The following is a 25222-nucleotide window of genomic DNA, read 5'->3' as shown; positions in this document are numbered from 1 at the left end:
AGTTCGAGCCCCGTGTCTGGCTCTGTGCTGACAGCTCGGAGCCTGGCCGGCTTCGGATTCTGTGTCTCCCTTTCTCTCTGCCCCTCCCCCGCGCACACACTGTCTCTGTCTCTCTCAAAAATAAATAAATGTTAAAAAATTAAAATTAAAAAAAAGTCTCTTATGGTTTGTTTCTGCAACTTGTAAATATTTGAGATATCATTATTATGAATATAATTAGAATTATCACCATATACAAAGCCTAACATGCATGCGCCTACGCACACACACACACCTGCAGAGCCACAGAAAATTTTAACCCTAACACTTTTAATCCTTGCATACCATTATTTAACCAGTCAAAAGTTCTCCTCCATTAATAATTAATATTCTTTCACAGAGTCATAAAATATAATCTTCCAGGGGGCACGCCCCTTCCAGAATAGACAGCCATCGAAATACCTGGCCATTCTCCTTTGTGAATTATCCAGTCACATATTTTATCCATTTGATTATTGGGTTAACTTGCATTTTTCTCACTGATTTGTAAATACTCTCTAAATCAAAAAGGGTTTGGGGGCGCCTGGGTGGCTCGATCAGTTAAGCCTCCTTGATTTTGATCTCAGGGCACCTGTGTGGCTCAGCTGGTTAAGCATCAACTCTTGCATGATCTCATAGTTTGTGAGATCGAGCCCCACATTAGGCTCTGTGCTGACAGTACAGAGCCTGCTTGGGATTCTCTCTCTCCCTCTCTCTCTGCCCCTCCCCTGCTCATGCTCACACTCTCTCTCTCTGTGTGTCGGTTGAGCGTCCAACTCTTGGTTTTAGCTCAGGTCACCATCACATGGTCTGTGAGTTCGAGTCCCACATCAGGCTCTTCTGCACTGCCAGTGTGGAGCCTGCTTGGGATTCTCTCTCTCTCCTTCTCTCTCTCTCTCTTCCCCTCCCCACTCATGCTCTCTCTGTCTCTCTCTCAAAATAAATAAACTAAGAAAGAAAGAAAGAAAGAAAGAAAGAAAGAAAGAAAGAAAGAAAGAAAGAAAGAAAGAAAGAAAGAAAGAAAAAAGAAAGAAAGAAAAAGAAAGAAAGAAAGAAAAGAAGAAAGAGAAAGAAAGAAAGAAAGAGAAAGAAAGAGAAGAAAGAAAGAAAGAAAGAAAGAAAGAAAGAAAGAAAAGAAGAAAGAGAAAGAAAGAAAGAAAGAGAAAGAAAGGAAGGAAGGAAGGAAGGAAGGAAGGAAGACACAAAAGGCCACCCTGTGTATAATTCCATGACATAATATGTCCAGGATAGGCAATTCCATACAAACAGAAAGCAGGTTAGTGATTGCCAGGGGCTGGGGAGAGGAGGGGAATAGGAATGACCACTAATGGGTATGGAGGTTCTTTTTAGGGGGATGAGAACATTCTGCAATTAGATAGCAGCTCCTGTCATAGCACAACTTTGTGAATATACTGAAAACCACTAAATTTTAGATCTTTTAAAGGTGAACTTTATCTCAACAAGCTATTAAAAAAAAAAAATTTACATAGAAAGCTACAGACTCTCTCTCCAGACAAATGCACATACCCAGTACTATAATCAATGATGCAAGGAAAGGGGGGACGTGAAGAAAAGGGGAGCTGTGTATGGAGACACTGTCCATGGCCCTGTGACTGGCACTCTCTCTCATACACTCAAAGTGGAAGAATAAATTAGAATTACCCTATGGAGGGCCATTTGACAATATCTATCGAAACGTAAAAACTACCTGCCTTCTGCCTCTAATTTCAGTTCTAGGAATTTCTCCTACAGATATACTTGCACATAAACAAAATTAAATGAGTACCAAGTTATTCAACGAAGGGACTGCTTATAAAGAAAAAACCTTAAGTAATTAGGACACCCTAACGAAACAGGCTACCACGCAGCTAGTAAAGGAACAAGAAAATGTTCTAAGTGCCGATACGGCAAGTACGCGAAGATATACTGAAGGGGAAAAGGAAGGTGCAGGACAGCATGTAAGCACTAGTTACCATTTCTGTAAAATAGGTAAAACTGTAAATACCAACATATTAAGGAACTGTCTCAGGAACGACGCATGAAAAACTAGTAACAGTGACTGCTTCTGGACAGGGGAACCAAGTAGCTACAAAGCATCTGGGGCATGGAAGGACTGTCTTCAGGAACAGGTTGCAGGAAGGGAAACCAGAGAAAAGGGAGTTAAGTATTAATTATTTATTAAGATGGAAATCAGCATCCCTTTAAAAATAATTATTTCCTGGGGTGCCTGGGTGGCTCAGTCGGTTAAGCGGCCGACTTCGGCTCAGGTCATGATCTTGGAGTCCGTGAGTGTGAGCCCCGCGTCGGGCTCTGTGCTGACAGCTCAGAGCCTGGAGCCTGAAGCCTGCTTCGGATTCTGTGCCTCCCTCTCTCTATGCCCCTCCCCTGCTCATGCTCTGTCTCTCTCTCTCAAAAATAAATGTTAAAAAAATTTTTTTTCAAGAATTATTTATTAACCTGATCAAGATGCCAAACTGAAAAAAAAAAACAAAAACAGAACAAAGAATGCCACAGCTGCCACAGTTCACAAATCTAACCTAATGACACAAATCTAAGTGCGGTACCAGCAGGGCGGGGGGGAGAAACACCTTCTGTTCCCTCTCCAAAACCACTGTAGCCACAAATGAAATGATTTGCCAAAGTCCTTATTCAAGATAAATTTTTAGAAGGCCCACACCTCCATCTAAGGAGAAACTACAAATATTTTAACAAAGCATGTTTTTCTCTGATCTGCAGAGTCCCTGCTAGCCGCAAAGCCAGAAAGCAGTCAGCACAGAAATAATCTTTTACTAAAATCTGGATGGCTTTTTCGGTCTCCAAATCCTTCCTGTTGAATTTGTTCTGATGGATTCCTTTACTTTCAAAGCCTACAGAAATATCATGATCCCATGTCTGTGTTGTGAAGGAATTTAGTCATAAAAAGTATCTATTCATTATTTATCTTCTTAGATCTAAGCTGGCCACACCATTTAAGGATATTCAGCTCACTCTTAGACATAACAGAGAACCCATTCTTGGGTGTCACAGATAAAACGAGCAGCTTAAGCGTCATTAAAAAAGAAAAAGAAATTTTTTTTTCCAAAATAGAGCACAGGCACTCTCCATTTTTCTAACAGTTTCTCTGCATTGCTTTGCACTGGAAATAAATTACGTTAGATTTGTATTTTCCTTGAAAGGGACTTCTCTAGGGTCTCTTGTGAGTCGTGTTACTACACGTCTTCCCAGGCATGCCAAGAATACAAGGCCCTGACCACTCTTTACCCAGGCCATTTCTCAGGGCTGTTTCCAGCAAGAAACCTTGAGAGATGAGGTAATGTCTTCCTCTGGACAATGAGGAAACTTGCCCACCACTTGCTGTAAAGCTCAGCATTCCTTCACTGCAATAAAGAAACACCGTGTGCACAGCATCCATCTGGGCCCATATCATGTGACCTCCACGCTCACAGTACTAACATACCCGAAATCTTAAACCTAACGGTATAACGGTGTCTCCAGAGAAACGAAGTGACAAAGTTCCAGTTCACTATGCTAGAAGAATCCCATTCACGCGATTTCTAATACCTGCAGGCAGGTAGAAAGGGATCTCCCCAGCACCCAGCTTCTTATGATGGCTTTAGTGATTAGGGTAGGATCCCCCAAAGGGAGGAGACTGGGATGGGAGGGTCAAGGTCACTAAGTAAAGAATTAGAGAGTACAAGGTAATAAAAGGTTTGTAAGATGCTTCATGGGATGAATGGGCTGAGAAGAAGGCCTGGGGCCTCCTGTCAGCAAAAGCCTGTCTCTGATCAGCCTCCCATCTGATGTGATTTCTCCCAGATCAGCCTCCCATCTGATGTGATTTCTAGTTCTGACCTAGCTCCTGATCATTTTCTTTCCACTGTTACCACCTACTGATTTCCAACAGGGGTTTGCTTCACCTTGGCCCAGTGCGAAGGACAACACAATACAATTTCACCACACTTTTTTTTTTCCTGGTCTTTTATCCCAAACAAGACAACTACAACAATATAACTCCATGGACCTAAAACCAGAGCTATAATGCTTCATGAACTTCATGGAATTATGGTGGGTAGAGGGTAGTAGTCATGGCAACGCAGATTTAAACAGACTGCTTGCTTTCAGCCCTTGGTTCCATGTCTGGCAACATTCAACGGCCCTTTAAAGAAAGATAAGCACGCTCTCCTATGAAGGCAACTCTGTAGTTCCAAGATTGCCATTTACTGAGAAACTGCATTAGAGAATTTCTACCCTGAAATGAGAGACCATGTTCATTTTTTCCATCACGATCAGAGCCAAAACCCAACCACATTTCTTGAAAACTTAGGTGAGGTTTCCAAGAGTTAAACAGAACAGATTTACCAGCAAAAGGCAGGAAGAGTGAGATTATAATTTGAACCAGGCAAACTGTTTCATAACAGCAAATGTGGCACTTAATGCAGTTTGCAGAATACGGTATGCAAAAAACGCTACTTAGGGCAGTAGCAGGTCTCCAGAGACTGAAACTAGCCAAACAAAAGAACAAAAAAGGTAGGAAAAGAGAAGCCATGTCAGCCTTACAAAGCCACAAAAGACTGATACGCTTTCTTTTGCTGAATTACTGCTTTTTCACCACACTTTTGGCTTAAAAGCACAAAAAGCACATAATGAAAAATTTTTCTTTTGGGCCATTTTTAATCAGAAATTTATACCACTTCAAATTTATCACAATTTCATGGGACTTGAGTCTAACAAATGCACGCACTATTAAGGTCAACCAAGTTACTAACACAGGAGACCATCCCAGCAGATCAAAGTTTCCTGCGGCTCCTTCTGGAACAAATTTACTTTGGGTTCCTGAGAGGCTTGGCCAGCTGATAGGACAGACTGATGTTTCTTCACTTGAAATAAACATTAAGTCAAAACCTCTACCAGAAAACTCCTACTGAAAAAGCCTGGCTGATTTCCTGATATGCAGGCCAAGGAAAAATAAGCACAAAACCTCAACTCAGGTTGACTAGAAAATGTATTCTAATCGCCTTTAGGTCTCTTGCACTAGACACACAGTACTTGAAATCTTTCTCCTATAATACTGTCGACTATAAACTCTGAAAAGTAGTAAGAATGCTAGCCAATAAATACTGCTTAAAAAAAAAATCATACCTATTGGTTCTATACTTCTGCATCTCACACATCCCCCAGTTCAATGTTGATGGAGGCTTCATCAGTAAATTATTCACCAGATTTACAGAATACTCTTGAGGGTGTAAGAGCAGAACAAACATGGTCTTTCGCACCAGAGAAGTTATAGTGAATGTCTAATTGATCAATAAATAATCAACTGAAATGTTCAGAGATTACAAAATGGGTCAGCAGAACACAATGATGAGTACCAACATTAAGATGCTCATTATTTAAGGGGCGCCTGGGTGACTCAGTTGGTTAAACATCCTACTTGGGCTCAGGTCATGATCTTGCGGTTCACAAGTTGAAGTCCCCAGTGGGGCTCTGTGCTGATAGCTTAGAGCCTGGAGCCCGCTTCAGATTCTGTGTCTCCCTCTCTCTCTCTGCCCCTCCCCTGCTTGCACTCTGTCTCTCTCGCTCTCTCTCAAAAATAAACATTAAAAAATAATTTTAAAAAAAGATGCTTATTATTCAGATGTTAGCTGGAAGAAAGAAGTTAAAAGATCTCCTCCTATTTTTAAATACAATGACTGGATCAAAGGATTTTAGGATTGGAAGGACCCTTTCTAAATAACGCTTCCTGTACCTGTTCTAGTTGAGTCCTCTGGAATAACCCAGATCAATCACCCTGTTTTCCACACATCAACCTTCACGTCCTAGAATCGCCTCTCAGATCTACATTCAGTGTTCTTCAGTTTACTGAGTCATTCCAAACCTTAAACGCTGCCTCTACCCAGAACATAGTTTCCAGACACCCTTCCCATCCTAGCCACATTCCTCTGGACCAGCCCATGATCGGACGTTGTAAGTCTATGAATACGGACTAACATTATGTTAGTATTTTAACAACTGTGACATACTGTTAATCTATATTTTCTAAAGTTCTAATTAGTCTCTACCTTTTTCCATGTAAGGTATTTCATAACAAATACTTTAGGGGCACTTGGGTGGCTCAGTAGGTTAAGCATCCAACTTCAGTTCAGGTCATGATCTCACAGCTCATGAGTTCGAGTCCCACATCGGGCTCTGTGGTGACAGCTCAGAGCGTGGAGCCTGTTTCAGAATCTGAGTCTCCCTCTCTCTCTGCCCCTCCCCACTCGTATGCAAGCACACACACACTCACTCTGTCTCTCAAAAAGAAACAAACATTAAAAAAATTAAAAATAAAAAAATAAACACTTTAAATGTCCTAACATGGAATAAAGACAACTTTGATATTTTCTGTTGCCAGTTCCATTGCACAGAAGAAACATTCAATTTATAATTTAAAGAGGATTAAAAGGAAAACTTAAAGGGTCATTTTAAAAATCCTCTTTCATCATTCTTAGCCTTCTCAGCCTCCTATGAAAAGCACACCCTTTCTTTTATTGGTTGTACCATCTTCTTTTTCTTTTTTTTTTTTTCAACGTTTATTTATTTTTGGGACAGAGAGAGACAGAGCATGAACGGGGGAGGGGCAGAGAGAGAGGGAGACACAGAATCGGAAACAAGCTCCAGGCTCTGAGCCATCAGCCCAGAGCCCGATGCGGGGCTCGAACTCACGGACCGCGAGATCGTGACCTGGCTGAAGTCGGACGCCTAACCGACTGCGCCACCCAGGTGCCCCATTCTTTTTTAATTTTTTTATGTTTATTTATATTTGAGAGAGAGAGAGAGAGAGAGAGAGCAAGCAGGCGAGGAGCAGAGAGAAAGGGAGACACAGAATCGAGGCAGGCTCCAGGCTCTGAGCTGTCAACACAGAGCCCAATGCGGGGCTCGAACCCACAAACTGTGAGATCATGACCTGAGCCGAAGTCAGACGCTTAACCGACTGAGCCACCCAGGCTCCCCCCCATCCTTTTTTTTTTTGAAAAAGAGTGAGAGAACAAGTACGCATGTGCAAGCAGGGGAGGGGCAGAGGAAGGGTGGAGGGTAGAAGAGAGAGAATCCCAAGCAGGCTCCACATTCAGCACAGAGCCCAACCAGGAACTCGATTCCATGACCCTGGGATCATGACTTGACCTGAAATCAAGAATCGGATGCTCAACCGACGGAGCCACTCAGGTGCCCCATACAACTTTTTAACTGACAAAAACACGGAATTGGTTTGGATGCCGATTGTTGTTTACTTACTGTGGAAATTTTCCCACACACCACAAGGAAGGAAAGAAAGACGACACACCCAACTTTGATGATTGTCAACATTTTGCCGATCTTGTTTCCTCCATCTTGGGTTCCCCGCCCCACCCCCAGAGTATTTCAAGCAAATGCCAGCGTATCGTTTCATCTTCAACTGAAACACACACTGTGTATTAGTGCCTATTATGCCATAAGCACTGTGCTTAACCTTTTCTGGACCTCAAATTAAAGGAACGTTAACAGTCAAGGCTAATCCTGTACCATCCATGTCTATTCTCATCTGACACTAATCTTCCCCCGTGTCTGGGTGCAGTTTTCAATACCTATAAACGCTATGGGAATTACTGCAGACCTTCAATGTTCTGCTTCATCAGAAAATATTCCTTTGTTATGGGTCTTTACAATATTGCCGGCTGAGGTCACTCGGTTGTGTTCAATGCAACAGAGGAGCAATTTCACTACTGGGCTGACACACTGGGTTAATAAATTAGGGTGGACCGATCAGACAGTATTCGATAACCTTAAGAACTCACAGCGCTTTAGGACTTTAAAAGTACTTCCCAATACCTGAAGAAAAGGTAGTGTGGCAATATTCACTGTCAGTAATATCTACTTTTATCTTAAAGAAAACACATGAGTTTGGCTTCCCAGTAACAATTTGAGAGAATCCACTATTAGAATGGTTATTCGACTTTAACTTTCATTAAACTTTAGGCCCATGATATTCAATTACTTCTTAGTACATAACATGAGGTATTTTTGTACCACTTTTTAAGAAAGCAGAGTTAGCTGGCAAATGCTATAACTGGCTTCAGGGAGGCCAGATCTTGGGAAACTCTGTGATTTATAAATTACAAAAAAAAGAAACCTTCAACAGGCTAGAAAACCTGAAGATTTGCAAAGATGGGAAAACACCAACTAGTCACTGAGACAGAATTTCACCCAGGGGTGAACACCCTTCATAAGTCAGGACAGAAATATAAACCCTGATGAGAAAATAGTCTACAGACTCTTATCTGGGTCTTGTCAAAGACATTTCAATCAGGAGACCTGAAAGAATCCTGTAAGACACTAGTATCTGCCTGGGCTGGGGAAGGGCTTGAAGAATGTGAGGAGAGGACTCGAAAAAAGGAGTTACAGCAAAGTATGCATACGTCACTTTTTTTTTTTTTAAGCTTTATTTATTTTAATTTTTTTTTTTTTACATTTATTTATTTTTGAGAGACAGAGTGAGACAAAGTGAGAGTGGGGGAGGGGCAGAGAGAGAGGGAGACACAGGATAGGAAGCAGGCTCCATGCTCTGAGCTGTCAGCACAGAGCCCGACGTGGGGCTCGAACCCACAGACTGTGAGATCATGACCTGAGCCGAAATCAGATGCTCAACTGACTCAGCCACCCAGGCGCCCCAAAGCTTTATTTATTTTTTTTTTTTAACGTTTATTTATTTTTGAGACAGAGAGAGACACAGCATGAACGGGGGAGGGGCAGAGAGAGAGGGAGACACAGAATCTGAAACAGGCTCCAGGCTCTGAGCGGTCAGCACAGAGCCCGACGCGGGGCTTGAACTCACGGACCGCGAGATCATGACCTGAGCCGAAGTCGGCCGCTTAACCGACTGAGCCACCCAGGCACCCCAAGCTTGCTTTATTTTTGAGAGAGAGAGAGAAAGAGAGAGAGAGAGAGCATGAGTGGGGGAGGAGCAGAGAGAGGGAGACACAGAATCTGAAGCAGGCTCCAGGCTCTAAGCTGTCAGCACAGAGCCCGACGCGGGGCTTGAACTCACGAACCAAACCATGAGATCATGACCTGAGCCGAAGTCGGACGCTCAATCGACTGAGCCACCCAGGCGCCCCTATACATCACTTTTTATCAAACAACTTTAGCCTCTTTCAAACCATTTGCTTGGATTCTAACAAAATAATCTGCTACCAAATAACAGATGTGCAATCCCAGCACATTCTTTTATTTGAGGCAGTATAAAATAATTTAGAAAACAGAAACAAGGCAAGGAAAACAAAGCGTGTTTTGGTTCTGTTGGTTTTGAAATCAGGTGTGATAAAGCACTGGGTTTCAACACTTACATCCGAGCCCACACTTCTCACGGTGCTTGGTAGGACAGGTTTAGTCACAGAGAGTTTTCCATTCGCCAGGCTGTTGGCCACAGGGGCCGGCACCACATTCACCATGGGATTAGGTAGTTGCGTGGCTCCCCCGGTGACAGCAAGGACCGGGGCAGGAGAGGGCAGGACTCCAGGTGCCTGAAGCTGGACCACGGCAGGCGAAGAGAGCACTACTGTTGGACCTGAGTGCAGAAAGAAGGGAAGGAATCACAGCGTGCACGACCATTGAGGCAGAGGATGCCGAACACTCAGGTCTCTTCTGTGGCTGTAACAGGAAGATGACACTGAAGGGATTTAAAACCACCAATGAAGGGGGTGCCTGGGTGGTTTAGTTGCTTAGGCATCTGGCTCTTGATTTTGCAGGTCATGATCTCACAGTTTCATGGGTTCGAGCCCCGCACTGGGCTCTATGCTGATAGCACAGAGCCTGCTTGGGATTCTCCCTTTCTCCCTCTGTCCCTCCCCTGCTTGTGCTCTCTCTCTCAAAATAAATAAATAAACATTAAAAAAAACAGAAACAAAAACCCCACCAATTAAAACATAATCAATAGCAGCACACACACAAACTTCTGTTGTTGTATTTTTTTTTTTTAATTTTTTTTTTCAACGTTTATTTATTTTTGGGACAGAGAGAGACAGAGCATGAACGGGGGAGGGGCAGAGAGAGAGGGAGACACAGAATCGGAAACAGGCTCCAGGCTCTGAGCCATCAGCCCAGAGCCCGACGCGGGGCTCGAACTCCCGGACCGCGAGATCGTGACCTGGCTGAAGTCGGACGCTTAACCGACTGCGCCACCCAGGCGCCCCTGTTGTTGTATTTTTAATGAAAACTAAATTTGTTACCTTTGAAGTTATCATTAATAATGTATTTCCATATTTTTTCTCAACTGTATGCGTGCCAAACTTGGTAAGTTATACATAGATTTTTCTATCAACCTCTGAAATTAGTACTAAAAAATATTTTTTCATATTGTAAGTAACAAGACTTTTATACTGAACACTGAGAGCCACGTATTTTATTTTTTAAATTGTTTTTAATGTTTATTTTTGAAAGAGAGAGAGAGAAAGAGAGTGAGCAGGCAAAGGGCAGAGAGACAGGGAGACACAGAATCCAAAGCAGGCTCCAGGCTCTGAGCTGTCAGCACAGAGCCCGACACGGGGCTCGAACCCATGAACTGCGAGATCATAACCTGAGCCAAAGTTGGTCATGGCTCAACTGACTGAGGCACCCAGGCGCCCCAAGAGAGCCATGTATTTTAAATTAATCGGATTTAGAAATACAACACCAAAAATATATAAACGGTGATTCAGTAACTCAATACGTGGAAAGACAGGAGCTACAAATATCAAAATGTTAAAACTTGCAGCAATATTTATAATAGCCAAAATACAGATGCAACCCAAGTGTGCATCAACAGATGAATGGATGAGGATGTGGTAAATACAGGCAATGGAATACATAAAAAAGAACGAGATCTTGCTGTTTGCAACATGGATGGATCTAGATAACATAATGCTACGTGAAATAAGTCAGAGAAAGACAAATACCGTATGATTTCATTCATATGTGGAATTTAAGAAACAAAACAAACCAACAGAGAAAAGGGACAAACAGCAACAAAAACCAGACCCTTAAATACAGAGAACGGGTGGTCGCCAGTGGAGAGGAGGGTGGGAAAAGGGTGAGATAAAGGGATGTAGAGCACACTTCCTGTGATAAGCACTGAGTAATGTATAGAGTTGTTCAGGCGTTACCTGCACACCCGAAACTAGTAAGACTGTATGTTAATTAGACTTCAATTAAAAATATACTTTTGGGGGTGCCTGGGTGGCTCAGTCAGTTGAGCGGCTGACTTCGGCTCAGGTCATGATCTCACAGCTCGAAGGCTCGTGAGTTCGAGCCCCGTGTTGGGCTCTGCTGACAGCTTAGAGCCTGAAGCCTGCTTTGGATTCTGTGTCTCCCTCTCTCTGACCCTCCCCTGCTCATACTCTGTCTCTGTCTGTCTGTCTCTCTCTCTCTCTCAAAAATAAACACACGTCAGAAAAAAATTTTTTAATATATTTTTTATAAAGTTGTTCATGATACCCTTGTTTAAAAAAAATGTTAAAACCATCTGAGATGAATTCGCAGCTAACAGGCACAGGAAACATAAATCCGTAATTTAAAACAGTCTGTAGACAATACCAACTCCCCCTACACACACAAAATGGCCTACAAATCTTTTCTCAATCCTCACATTTAACATTATTTTTTCAATTATGTTAATTGGAGAATCAGTATCATTAACCTAAAGAAGACTCCTATAACTCATAACTGTGGTCTATTAAAAATCTTACTTGCCTGCTCAATGTTTCCTTTCAGATCCGGCCAATTTTATCAGGTGCTGAAAGCCTCCCCCAATATCCACAGCTGCTTGAGCAAAATATCTAACAAAATAAAGGTACTAAAGTAACCAGCAACTAAAATTACATAAATATTTATAATTCTTCTTTAAGGGGAAAAAAAAGCATTATACTTTCAGACAGTGTAACATGACCCATGTAAAACTCAGCTCGGTGTTTCAAAGGATCAAGGAAAACTGAAAATCTAAATAATACTTCGGAACACCTGTTTGTTAAGAACACCTGTCTTAGCATAAAAAAAAGTCACATCTATTAAATCAAAGTCTTTGTTTCAGATGGCCTCAAAAAGCATACTAAAAGTAGAATTTAGTTAATAGCATTACATCCCAGATAAATTATTAAATTAGCACAAAAGATGTAAAAGTAATACGTACAATTTACTTGGACAAAAATGATCACTAAACATTTTTATCTTCTTTTCCCTTGGACTCCTTTTATGAAACAAAAACGTATAAAATAAGGAAATGACTCAGAAGCAGATATAAATATGCTTAGACCAAATGGTCAAATATAAAAATAAATTAAATAGCATGTGACCAAATGTCAAGTTTTTTAGTAACACTTGTTAAGAAACCACAACACTCATTATTAACTCATCATTATGTAAAACTTCAACCAAGGGTTCCCACCCTGAATATAAGTATTTTTCTTTAACATCAAAAAGTATGGGGCAACTGGGTGGCTCAGTCGGTGAAGCATCCAACTTCAGTTCAGGTCATGATCTCACAGCTCTTGGGTTCGAGCCCCGTGTCAGGCTCTGTGCTGACAAGCTCAGAGCCTGGAGCCTGCTTCAGATTCTGCATCTCTCTCTGCCCCTCTCCCTCCCTCCCTCCCCCTCTCTCTCTCTCATACACACACAAAAGTAAATAAATATTAAGAAGAAAAATTTTTTTTAAAAAGTATCATGGCCACCCAAGATGGTCAGGGCTGTCCATTCAGTTTCCGGGGACTGAGAAAATACATGTTGAGAAAAGGCTATTAAGAACTTAGTAAAAATTTAAAATAAATCTGTAGTTTATTACTCGGAACTATAGCCACAAAAACCTGAAAACCCGGAGTACAAAGATATATAAAACAAAGTATTCAGTGTATAGAAAATGCCTGCGCCCTATACGGGTTTGCACAATGCCCAAGGCTACCACTCCCACCACCCACACCTTAGGCCCACAGTTTGTAGGCTGGGAACCACTTGACCTAAAACCATACTTTGAGAAAGAGCATTATTAGAAGCAGTGTTCCACACCTTGTGAGTTTCAAAAGTACAATAAAAAGGTCCTGAAATGAAACACTGTTCGGTGAACTTTGGGATTATTCCAAAGACAAGAGGGATAAGTGTAAAGCGTTAAGTCATTTCAAAGACAGGGATCATACTTCTAGTTCCAGCTAACACATGCAGGAGGCTTCGGGATATTTCTTCAACTCAGAAGAATAACCCAAGTCTGTCCTGTCTGTGGCCTAGCTGGCAGCATCCCCTTGCTGAGAGAACCACATCATGGAGTGAGGGAGACAGAGCACCACCGAGGCAAGGTCTGTGGACCGAATGTGGCTCCGAGTCTAACCAGGCCACCGCCGCCTCCTGTTTTCTGTAACGCACGTCAAGCCCTCTCATCCCAGGGTACACAACTATCCCCAAATCAGCTAGCATCTAAACCGAGGATCCTCTAAATACTCCAGGCCTGCTTGGGTCTCAAGACTGAATGGGGAGAAATTTCTATTACAACGTGTTCAAGAAAAACTCAGAGTGACTTGCTAAACAGGGACCCGAAGGTGCTCACAGATCGTAAAATGTAATGCAAAGAACTGTTCTGGGCCTCAGTTAGCAGCTGAACATAGTGACGGCTGTGCCTAGCGTGGAAACGGTCCAAAAGGACATACCAAAAGGCTGTTTATCCCTTTCAGCCTGCTCAAAATCCTCTTAGGCATTACACGCAAATCCCCCTTAACAGAACATGGCTAGATTCAATGCTAAATGCTTCTATGTATGAGTCATCGATTGTAATAGTTCTTTCTTGTCAATCTTCTTCAAAGGCTTCAAACTATGTATCCAGCATTGCTGAATGCCTACCTTGTCTAAAATAGGACAGCTATGCGACCTGGGGTAAATAATTTCTCTGTGTCTTAATTTTCTCCTCTGTAAAATGAAGATAATAATAGTCCCTATCCTCACAGAGCTGATGTAAGGATTCAACAAGATAATGCACTGAAACACTTATAACAGTGTCTGCCACACAGGAAGAACCTCAATGTTGGCTGTTATTATCATTAACTGCCATTTCTGTATAATAATAGCTTCCATGAAGGGTACTGCAAGTATTATTAATTCATTAGTTCTCATAGCGACTGCTATTTAACTGTTTACATAAATATGTTAACTCCCAATTAGAATTCTTGAGATCAAGGGGCACATCTCTGCGTTCTTTTAGCGGCAACAAAGTAGTATTGCCACTAATTACAGGCCATGAGCCAGACCCCCTGGGCCCAGGTTCTGACTCCACCTCTCATGAGCAGAATGACCTGGGGCAAGTTATATCACTTCCATCGTCCGTTTCAATGACTTGCGCTATCATCCACTCAAAAAGCCCAAGACAGGGGGTGCTTGGGTGGCTCGGTCGGTTAAGCGTCCGACTTCAGCCCACGTCATGATCTCGCAGTTCGTGGGTTCGAGCCCCGCATCGGGCTCTGCCCTGACAGCTCAGAGCCTGGAGCCTGCTTCGGATTCTGTGTCTCCCTCTCTCTCTGCACCTCCCCTGCTTGCACTCTATCAAAAATGAATAAACATTAAAAAATTTAAAAAAAAAAAAAAAGCCCAAGACAGGATACATTCCGCTCTATCCTTCATTCCCCTTCCAAACCATCCAATCACCAAGCCTGTGATTCTGCACTTTTCCATACTCGCACTCTCTATCCTGGATCTCCATTCTCACTGATACAGCAGGCTTTCACCAGCCCTCACCTGCACTCCTCCTAACAGTCTTAGCGGACTTAGGGGCAGAAATTGTTCCAGGCAAGACAGAACGGTTTGAGCCAAGAAACTAGGGAAAACATGAGAATTCAAGGGACAGCGGCCAGATTCATCAGGCTAGAAGAGGAAGTTGGGTTTATAAAAAGGAGTGATTATAATGTAAAGTTAGAAAACGAAACTAGAGCCAAACCATGGTGCGCTTAACTTCCAAGTGAGAGAATTTGAACTTAATCCTATAAGAATCACTTCTCTTTTAATAGTAAAATATTTACTGCTGACACTTATGTTGATTACCTGTAAAATGCCTTTCCCGTATTTCCCCTCTACCTATTTCAAATAAATGGAAGACATACTTAAATCTGTCTGTTTTAATAATACCAACTCTCTAGATTGTACTACAAAAACAGACAAGCACCTTATATTAGCACCTGCTCCCCAAACATAAGTACTATCTTCAGATAATGGGAAGGCACTGACATTCTGAATAATGTGTGATTCAGGTTTCTGAACCTGATAACCTGCTCAGAAAAGAACAGTTTGTCTCCTATCACTCAAGCATGATCTGCTAAGAGCAAATTCTTAGCAATACCCTTTGCTTTACACACTTGTCATAATAATGTCAAGTGTTGCTTTGTCTACTTGTGTTTTAATACATTACAGGAACTATAACGAGGTTCTTGACAAGTTTAAATTCTTAGCCTTTGGGAAGATACAGACCCTTCTGAAATCCCGATAAAAGTTTTGGAGACTACTCCTTGAAAAATCCACATATACAATAAATCTTACATCTTATTTCAAGGAGTTCATGAACACTTTACATTCATTCACAGACCACAAGCACACCCATTCTGTAGGACCACTATTTTTCGCACGATAAAGGCAGCAGTTCTGACTCTGCACTGAAAGCACAGGTATCTCAGGTTTGTCGGCGGGGGGGGGAGGGGGTTGGTAGAGATTGATGGATTTTTCACTGGCTCGTCCAGTCTCCCACCTGGTTCTCCTCTTTGTCAATGTCCTATTGTTCACGACCTTGGAATAGAACAAAACTAACAAATTAACTAGAAATCAAATTTATGACCTTTGCTCTCATTAAAACTTGCTCTTCTTGCTCCAAAGAAGTGAATGAACAACCCAGAGCTGGGAACAGAGCCATAAAGACAAGTGTAACAATGGTGGTTTGTTTATAACCCATGCCCCATTAAGACCTAGTCCTAAATTCAGGGAAAGAACGTTAAACAAGTTTTCCTTTACTCTTGTGTGCACATAGCAATATGAAGAGAGTGATAGGCAATCATGTGCAAATGATTCCTATATCTGCACAGTTACCAAATCCTCAAACATGAACTTCTCTCAATAACTTCTTGCAATGCTAGATGTAATTCCTGCAGAATCAAGTATGTGAGGCCATCTGGTGGATAAAATATAGAAACACACACATTCTTAACTACATGAAGACAAACATTCAGATTCTGGTCTTTTTTTCTTATTTTATTTTATTTTTTTACATTTATTTATTTTTGATAGACAAAGACAGAGGACAAGTGGGGGAGGGGCAGAGAGAGGAGAAGACACAGAATCCAAAGCAGGCTCCAGGCTCCGAGCTGTCATCACCGAGCCCGATGCGGGGCTCAAACTCATAAACCGTGAGACCACGACCTGAGCCAAAGTCTGACACCCAAGCGACTGAGCCACCCAGGCGCCCCCAGATTCCTTTCTAATGCCCCTACTCACGATCATGTTTACCAAACCATGTTGCCTCTGCAGAGACTAAGAGCCTGATCCTTTTGCCAAAACTCACCTATTAGACCTGTAATGTTATTTTATATGCTGACCTGTTCTTAAAAACAAGAGTTCAGGGGCGCCTGGGTGGCTCAGTTGGTTAAGCATCTGACTTCATGATCTCATGGTTTGTGAGTTCAAGTCCCACATCGGGCTCTCTGCTGCCAGCACAGAGCCTGATCTGGATCCTCTGTCCCTCTTTCTCTCTGTCCCCACCCCTGCTCGTGTGCACTTTCTTTTTCTGTCCCTCTCTCTCAAAAATAAACGTTAAAAAAAAGTTTAAAACAAAAAACAAGAGTTCATAGACACAAAAACCTCAAGATGAAATGATACCAAGGAAGTTTCCCAGATTTTCTTCTTCATTACAAGTGGCTATACAAAATCACAAGCCTGACAGTTATTTTCCTAACTAAAACTGTAAGAAAAAAGACCTATCAAACACAACTCATCTGAGAGCTATCTCCCTTGTTAGGATAGGAACCACGTATTAGTCATCTCTGCGAATCCTCAAAACCAAGGACAATTCCTGGCACTCAGCGTGTGCTCAGAAATTATAACCCAAGATAAAATAAATGACATGACACAACCTTAGTGCCCATCACTTAAACATACGCAGCCTCAGATTCTACTCAGGTACCTTTAGCGGGTGCAGGATGTATGCTGATAATTGGCTGCTGCTTTGCCAATGGCATCAGTGTTGGCAGTGTCTGAATTATGATGGTTTTTGCTGGAACGCTGGAGTTTGTCTGAGTCTTGGGTGCTGCTGGAAGTATTAAAGGCTTGGGCTGAATTGAAGGTTTTGAAGTCATCTGAATTTTTTTCTTTGGAGTCACTCCATTTGCTGGAGAAAATCCAAACAAATCACAAATCAATCTGAAAGCAATTCCCAGGACACAGCTTCCATTATACACCTTTTTCTACACATTATCTTGACTTCTTAGTAAGTATCCTCAACTGAGTTTAAGCATAGCCACTCTAGATCTTACTGGACTCAAGAAAGGTCCTTAATCTGAGGTCTTCCCCTTTTCTTTTCAGGTACAATTGATATATAACCTTATATGAATTTCAGGTGTACGACACGATTCGGTATTTGTATCATGTAATGATCATCACAGTAAGTCGAATTACCACGTTAGCACAGTTACAATTTTTAGGATGATAATTTTTAAGATGTAATCTCTTAACAATTTTCTAATATGCAACACAGTATTATTAACGACAGTCACCATGCTATACACGACATCTCCATGACTTATTTATTTTATAAATAGTGAGAGGGGCGCCTGGGCGGCTCAGTTGGTTGAGCGACCAACCTCGGCTCGGGTCATGATCTCAGAGTTTGTGAGTTTGAGCCCCGCGTCGGGGTCTGTGCTGACAGCTCGGAGCCTGGAGCCTGCCTCAGATTCTTTGTCTCCCTCTCCCTCTCTCTCCCTCTCTCTCTCTCTCTGCCCCTCCCCCACTCATGCTCTGTCTCTATCTCAGAAATAAACAAACATTAAAAAAAAAAAAATTATAAGTAGCGAGATCTTCCTTTCTGACCAAGCTGCAGCGTTGGGAAGGGGATATATGAACTGGTAAAGGAGAACAGCTAAAATCACTGAATAAAGCCTAAAGATTAAGAGGTAATAAATGTCACAACTAAATGGCCCTCACAATCAATATCTTTAACTGAATCTTTGCATTCTCTCTTAAAAATGATGAGGCCTACTTCTACTTTAAAGCATTTTTCACCTATAAAGACAAAACAACCAAAGAAGATGATTCCCTGCCTTTCCTCTCCACATTAACTAACCATAACAAACAAAACAGGTCCACTCTTTTAAAACCAAAAACCCAGTTTAATAAACACGAACTTAATCCAACGTTTTCTTTTTAAAAACGGAACCTAAGCTCAGTCCAAGTTAGGACATGGAGTCATACCAACTCTGCTCCTAGGGCCAACGATGGGCTTATCTTCTTTCAGTGGCTCTGCCGAGGAGGGACTATGAGAGCTTTCACCGTACAAGGAAAGGGGAGACATCTGGGAAGCAGAAGACAAATCCAACTCCTCCTGTAGCAACATGAAACACAAACAGATTCATGCAGAAGCATACAGTCCTTGAGCAGAAAATTGCTTAGAGGGGCAAGATCCATACATAAGCAGATAAACGCTTCAGGACAACTTCAAGGCAAAGGTGTAATATATTTGAAACTTTGTATACTAAGTACTAAGAGACTGGATAAATAAGCATTATCCATCAATACTAGGGAAAAATAACCCGAACTGCAGAGTATTCTATGTTGTTCCTCTCATATTAAAGATGGGATCTGCTTCTACGTTTCCTCCCACAAGCTTGGTATTTATTTGGTTCCTAGCTATATAAACATTTAGTATATGATAAGTCTATGGTGAAAATGCCAATATCCTTTTCCCCCAATCTCCTATTCAGTCTTACAAGAAACTCAAAACAAATCGTTCTTACTAATTTTTATTCTCTATTTATTAATGCTGTCTTTGTCCCAAATGTTTTGAAAGAAAGACAAACACTAAAAGGAACAGGGCTATTTTATTTAATGGATGAATTGGTAATACAGAGATGTACAAAGATAACATTTTCCAAGTGTTAACATTTAGCGGATCTGTCTCATTTTGTTGGCATACGGAAATTTAACATAGGATAAAAGTAGCATTTCTATTTTGAGAGAAAAAGATGTTACATAGAATAATAGAATAGACATACGTAAATACATCATACCACCTTCAAAATACTCTGTAAGAGTATTAAAAGGAAAATTAAGAGGGGCGCCTGGGTGGCTCAGCAGGTTGAGCACCTGACTTGATTTCGGCTTGGGTCATGATTTCACGGTTCGTGGGTTCGAGCTCCGCACTGGGCTCTACACTGGTGGCGTGGAGTCTGCTTGGGATATTCCCTCTCTCTCTCTCTCTCTCAAAAAGAAATAAATAAACTTAAAAACATATTTTTTTTTTAATTAAGAGAATATTCGTTTACTCTAAGCATAACGTAGGCTCCCTTAAAACAACAACAACAACAACAACAACAACAAAAACCCAGAAGCCATAAAGGAAGAAGAAAGAAATTTGAACAAACAGTAATTAAAATATTTTATAATAAAAAATAGACCAGGGGCGCCTGGGTGGCTCAGTCCGTTGAGTGCCTGACTTCGGCTCAGGTCATGATCTCACAGTTTGTGGGTTCGAGCCCCGCATCGGGCTCTGGGCTGACAGCTCGGAGCCTGGAGCCTGTTTCAGATTCTGTGTCTCCCTCTCTCTCTGCCCCTCCCCCATTCGCACTCCCTCTGTCTCAAAAATAAATAAACATTAAAAAAAATTTTTTTAATAAATAGATAATAAAAAAAAAAATAGACCATAATTAAAAAGATAAATACTGGGGCACATATCTGCCCAAGATAGACAAGGACAGGAACAGCCACTTCAATGAAAAAAATGCAAATGGTAGCTAAAGGCACGTTTTTTTAAAAAATCTTTTTGTTTTGTTTTTTGGTTTTTTTTCGATCAGAAGAAAAGAAGTTAAAATGACCTGGAGAAAATAGGGGAGAAATGGTCATTCCCAGTCATGCCGGTGAGAATGAGAGCTGTGTCGCTCATTGACCCTCAACAACTACTCAGCCCCAGCCACACACTGGGCTCTATGAACCTTACAGTATTTCAGAGTGTATCTGGGAGAAACCAAAGAGTACAAGATAACAACACAAGAGGATACAATTATCTTCATGGCCTTAGATGCTTAAAAGGTTATTTCATAACATTCAGCAAGTATTCCTCATAAAAGTCCTAAAACACAAGAATTAGAGGGATACTTTCTTAACATCAAAAAAAACAAAAAAACAAAAACTATGGGGCACCTGGGGGGCTCAGTCGGCTGAGTGTCGGACTTCGGCTCAGGTTATGATCTCACGGTTTTTGAGTTCGAGCCCCACATCGGGCTCTGTGCTAACAGCTCAGAGCCTGGAGCCTGCTTCAGATTCTGTGTCTCCCTCTGTCTGCCCCTCACCTGCTTGATTGCTCGCTCTCTATCTTTCTCTCTCAAAAATAAAACATTAAAAAAAAATTAAAAAAAAAAAATCCATTCTAGTTCTATGACCAAAGCATTACAAAAACAGACCATCTTAGAGCCTTCCCTGTCCTCAAAGAATGTATATTCTAACAGGCAGGAGAGAGGGCACCAGGGAGAAAAGACAGTAAGCCAATAAACAAAAAAAAAAAATATTGGATACTGGTAAAGTGCAAAGAAAATGAAATCATGAAGGCAAGAACATAGGGGAAGGAGGGCAAAACCAAAGAGACAAAGAATTTATTGCCCTCCCAAGGCCCTTCCTTGCGACTCCATTCCCTCAGGATTAAAGGAGATAATAAGATTCACAGTAGCATTTAGTAAATGTTAACTGCCTCTTCCACATGCAGAATTCCCAGACAGCATTATAATCAAAATCACTGTAAAATCACCATAAAAGGGGGCGCCTGGGGTGGCTCAGTCGGTTAAGTGTCTGACTTCAGCTTAGGTCATGATCTCGCGGTGTGTGAGTTCGAGCCCTGCGTCAGGCTCTGTGCTGACAGCTCAGAGCCTGAAGCCTGCTTCAGATTCTGTGTCTCCCTCTCTCTGCCCCTCCCCCGCTTGCGCTCTGTCTCGGTCTCTCAAAAATAAATTTTAAAAAACTTCAAAAAAATTTTTTTAAAAAATCACAGTAAAAGACTGGCTACTTACAGGAACATGCTGGGTTGAAGAACAAGAGTCCACGGACTGAGGAGAGGAGACTGAACAACTCGGAGAGGCTGGAGAAGGTGGCTGAGGCTCTGCCTTAATGCCTTTAACGGAGAAACATGGAGTAAAAATTTTCCCGCTGCACCATACAAACTCAGAATACAGTTAGGAGGAAAGAAGGTAAAATCTACTCTTAAAATCCAATCACACTGAAGCTAAGGTCACCAAAACACATCATCGAATGTAAATTCAAGATGCAGAAAACAGTGAATAGAGTAGGCTACCATTTGTATGATAAATGATATACGTGCATATGTATGTATCTTCCCTCAGGTGCACTAGTTCTCTGGAAGGATAAACATGAACACATCGGTAATTGTGGTTGTCTCTGGGGAGAACGTGCTGGCTGAGAACGGCAGCTGAAGGAGACATCTTTCTACCATACAGACTTGTCGGACCTTCGGAATATTATACCATATGCAAAACATTACAGGTTCGTCCAAAAATCACTTTTCGAAGTATAGGAAATCGACAACAAGTATTTTGGAAAACACTCGTGGCAGTACGATTAAATCGCACATACTGTTCACATCTTTCGAGCAACTACAGCCGAGGCCACGTTCCTGGGTGTCAAGTCTGCGACAGGGTGGGAATGAGAGAGGGCACATCCCTGCAACAGACTGCACTGTCCAGAGTTAGCTGCAAAATCTCTACCATCCCTCCTAATCTGTAATGTGATCTTGCCCTTCCCCAGTGAGAAGCAGCATCTGTTTCCCTCCGTTTGAAGCAAGGGGGTCTTAGGACTCCTTCCATCAACAGAGTATAGAAGTCACGCTCCATGGATTCCAAGGCTGGGAGACATTAGGCAAACGCAGCTTCTACTCTGCGTGCTGGAACACTTAGATCGGAGCCTCTGAAGGCTGACTGCGTGAGACCACCAAGCTGAGAGCAAGCTCAGCCGCACAGAAAGACCAGGTGCAGGTGCTCTGACACTCCCGGTCATCAAGCCATTCAGGCCAGGCAAGAGATAACGTGAGTGAAGAGATATTAAGGTAATTCTAGCCCCCAACTTTCAAGCTACTCCAGCCTTTCAATCTTCCCAGTTGCGGTCTGGACATCACACGGCGGAAGAAAGCCACCCTTGGCGTACCCTGTCCCGACTCACTGATCCTGGGAGCATAATAAAACGGTTGTTGTTTTAAGCCACAAAGTTCTAGAGTAGTTTGCTACCTGACAATAGTAACCAGAACACCGGCCTTGGGTAGCCCATATTCTTTGAGGGAAGACAGGTATTGAGCAAGACACAGGAATATATAAAATGAGGGACTGGGACATGCAGGGGTGGGGAGGACTGCAATTTGGATGGGAGGATGTGCGGGTGACTGACTGACTCACTATCTCTCCGCGCTAAGTCTACCTCCTATTTATAGTCTGCGACGCACATTATTAAGACATGTCCCAGCTGGCTCCCTTTTAGGCCCCATCCGTGGGAGATACTAGAAGGACGCTAAAGCGAAGAGAGGGGAGAAGGGGGTTTCTTCCTCCTCCCATCAGCTTCATCCCAGAAGTGACAGTTTCCTCCAGGTCCCAGCCTCTCTGAGCACATCCCAAATGTACTTTATCAGGGTTCCTTAAAGATACTAGCATCAGCCAGGGGGGTGCCCCTTCCACAGAAGCATGTGTATCAGACGCATGGGACCCCTACACCAACTTCCCAAGTTCGGGTGACCCCAAGCTTCTTCTCTTTGATTCCCTAAATTCTGCCTGGTTCTCAGACAGGCTAACCTCTTACAGAGATACTGTATATAATTCAAAATCAAGATTTTGGGTATGAATTCTCAATTCATTATGCGACTAAAACATTCCATTCTGGCAAGAAACTTATATGTGCCCTGCCACATCAAAAGTAGAATATATAGTCCCTGGGATTTTTGACCCATCAAAGTAGCCCAGTAACCCCACCTAGTATTAACTGTTACCAAACTACAAAATAAAATGGATCTGTTTAAAATATTTACCAGTGAAATACACCATTACCTGTACAGAACTGGTTGTTGATGTCCAAAATGCCTGTCTCCCAAGGCATCAAATCCAAGTCAAAATCAAGAGTATCAAAATTATTTTCCTGTAGGTTTCAGGAAAAGGATATCAGCAAAAGGATATTAGAAGAATAAAAAGATCTAGAAATCAAACCTCAGACACAATTGGCCATAAATAATGTAACTGCTACTACCCAACTTCATAACGAGACTTCAGCTGAATCTTCAATTATATCAAATATTAAAATGGTTATGTAAGCAAGAAGAGATCCACAGAAAAATGGACAATTTTCTTTTTTCTACTATACAGTACCTTTTCAAACTTCTAAAATAAAATTTCTAATTTTTTTTTAATCCTAGAAGATAAAACTAGGTTTCTCTAAATTTCATTTAGATGACAATGTTTCTTACTTAAATATAAGCATATTCTGGGTCATCTGAATAGCCATCTTATACTATTATACATAAATAAAGAACTGTCACATGATTTCAGAGCCCTCACAGGTGTTTGAGATCAAGACAGTACTATTATCTTAAGTGTCTAGGGTTACGGAGACAAAAACAGAAGTAAGCAATATATAAATAGTACTACAAAGTTTAAGGCAGTTAATATTAACTTAATGTGACAGATAATAAAACAGCAACAGTAAAGAAAGTAAGCCTCAGGCAAAAAATAAAGATTAATCTCTTAATTATTAACAACCATTTGGTAATAATTTCTAAAATCATAGTATTTCACAACGTCTACTTTGTGGTTTATTTTTATTGAGAACAAAAGGAGAGAAGGTGGGGTGCCTGGCTGGCTCAGTTGGTTGAGCATGTGACTTTGGCTCAGGTCATGATCTCCCGGTTCGTGGGTTCGAGCCCCACGTTGGGCTCTGTGCTGACAGCTCAGGGCCTGGAGCCTGCTTTGGATTCTGTGTCTCCCTCTCTCTGTCTCCCTCTCTCTGCCCCACCCCGCTCACGTTGTCTCTCTCCCTCTCTCTCAAAAATGAGTAAACGTTAAAAAAAAACAAAGTTTTTTTTAAAAAAGAGAGAAGGAAAACAGTTTTATCACACTGCCCTTAACTAAGTGAATATAGGTGCAAGTTATATAAAAAGAATGTGTGGAAGTTCATGTGAAAAGAAAGAAAAAACTACTTAAGTCATGAAACAATCATTTTTTAAATCAATCCCCTTTGCTTTTTTCTCTTATTTGAATCTACACATCATGAAACTAAGCGACCTCATACTTTCAGCAACCAAAAAAAATCCTTAAACTTTGTTGGCGTAAGTAAACTAAACAACAAAGCCTACCTGAGTGCTATAGTAGTTTTTAAACATATAATAGTGGACGTGACCTACTTCGGAGATGCTTCTCTCAGTCTTCAGCCAAAAAAGTCAAATACTTTTTACAGCCTAAGAATTCTATCTGGTTGCAAACTTAACAGGCCTATTTTATGTAAAGTGAAACATATTTATACCTCTCTCTTCTGGCTTTTCAATGACTTCTCATGGAAAAATCTACTAATGTGTGAAAGAAAAATGACACAATTTTAAAGGTAGAAAGGGCCCTCAGAAACCATCTAATCCAACCCCTTCATTTTATACTAGAAATACCAAGGAACTGAAAGACTGAATGCCTTGTGGAAGGTAAGAATGGTATAAAATGAGAACCATATATCCCTGAACCTTTCAAATTTACTACGGTGTTTCTTGATGGTTTTAGCTATAGAGGCTGTAAAAGAATATCAGTTGCTTTGGCAACCAACCGCCCAATATTTAAAGCCAATTTAGGGGCTCCTGGGTGGCTCAGTCAGTTGGGTGACCAACTCTTGATTTAGGCTCAGGTGATGATCTCACAGTTCATGAGTTCAAGCCCCACGTCGGGGTCTGCACTGACAGCATGAAGCCTGCTTGGGA

General features: G+C 41.6%; 1 protein-coding gene across 5 annotated transcripts in view; it reads right to left on the bottom strand.

Annotated features, from left to right (window-relative positions):
• The window catches only part of ATF6 (activating transcription factor 6), a 196978-nt gene that overhangs the window by 159228 nt on the left and 12528 nt on the right, over positions 1 to 25222 (bottom strand). For all 5 annotated transcript variants that reach the window (XM_027075083.2, XM_027075084.2, XM_027075082.2 and 2 more), the window contains 5 exons: positions 23319 to 23406; positions 21285 to 21385; positions 18481 to 18610; positions 17198 to 17401; positions 9378 to 9598 (listed from right to left, as the gene is read on the bottom strand). In XM_027075083.2, coding sequence (XP_026930884.2) covers positions 9378 to 9598; positions 17198 to 17401; positions 18481 to 18610; positions 21285 to 21385; positions 23319 to 23406 — 744 coding nt within the window. The remainder of the gene's footprint in view (positions 1 to 9377; positions 9599 to 17197; positions 17402 to 18480; positions 18611 to 21284; positions 21386 to 23318; positions 23407 to 25222) is intronic.

Source organism: Acinonyx jubatus, chromosome E4, assembly GCF_027475565.1.
Source record: "Acinonyx jubatus isolate Ajub_Pintada_27869175 chromosome E4, VMU_Ajub_asm_v1.0, whole genome shotgun sequence".
Taxonomy (NCBI): Eukaryota; Metazoa; Chordata; class Mammalia; order Carnivora; family Felidae; genus Acinonyx; species Acinonyx jubatus.
Note: the sequence above shows the minus strand (reverse complement) of the source record. Positions and strands in the feature narration are given on the sequence as shown.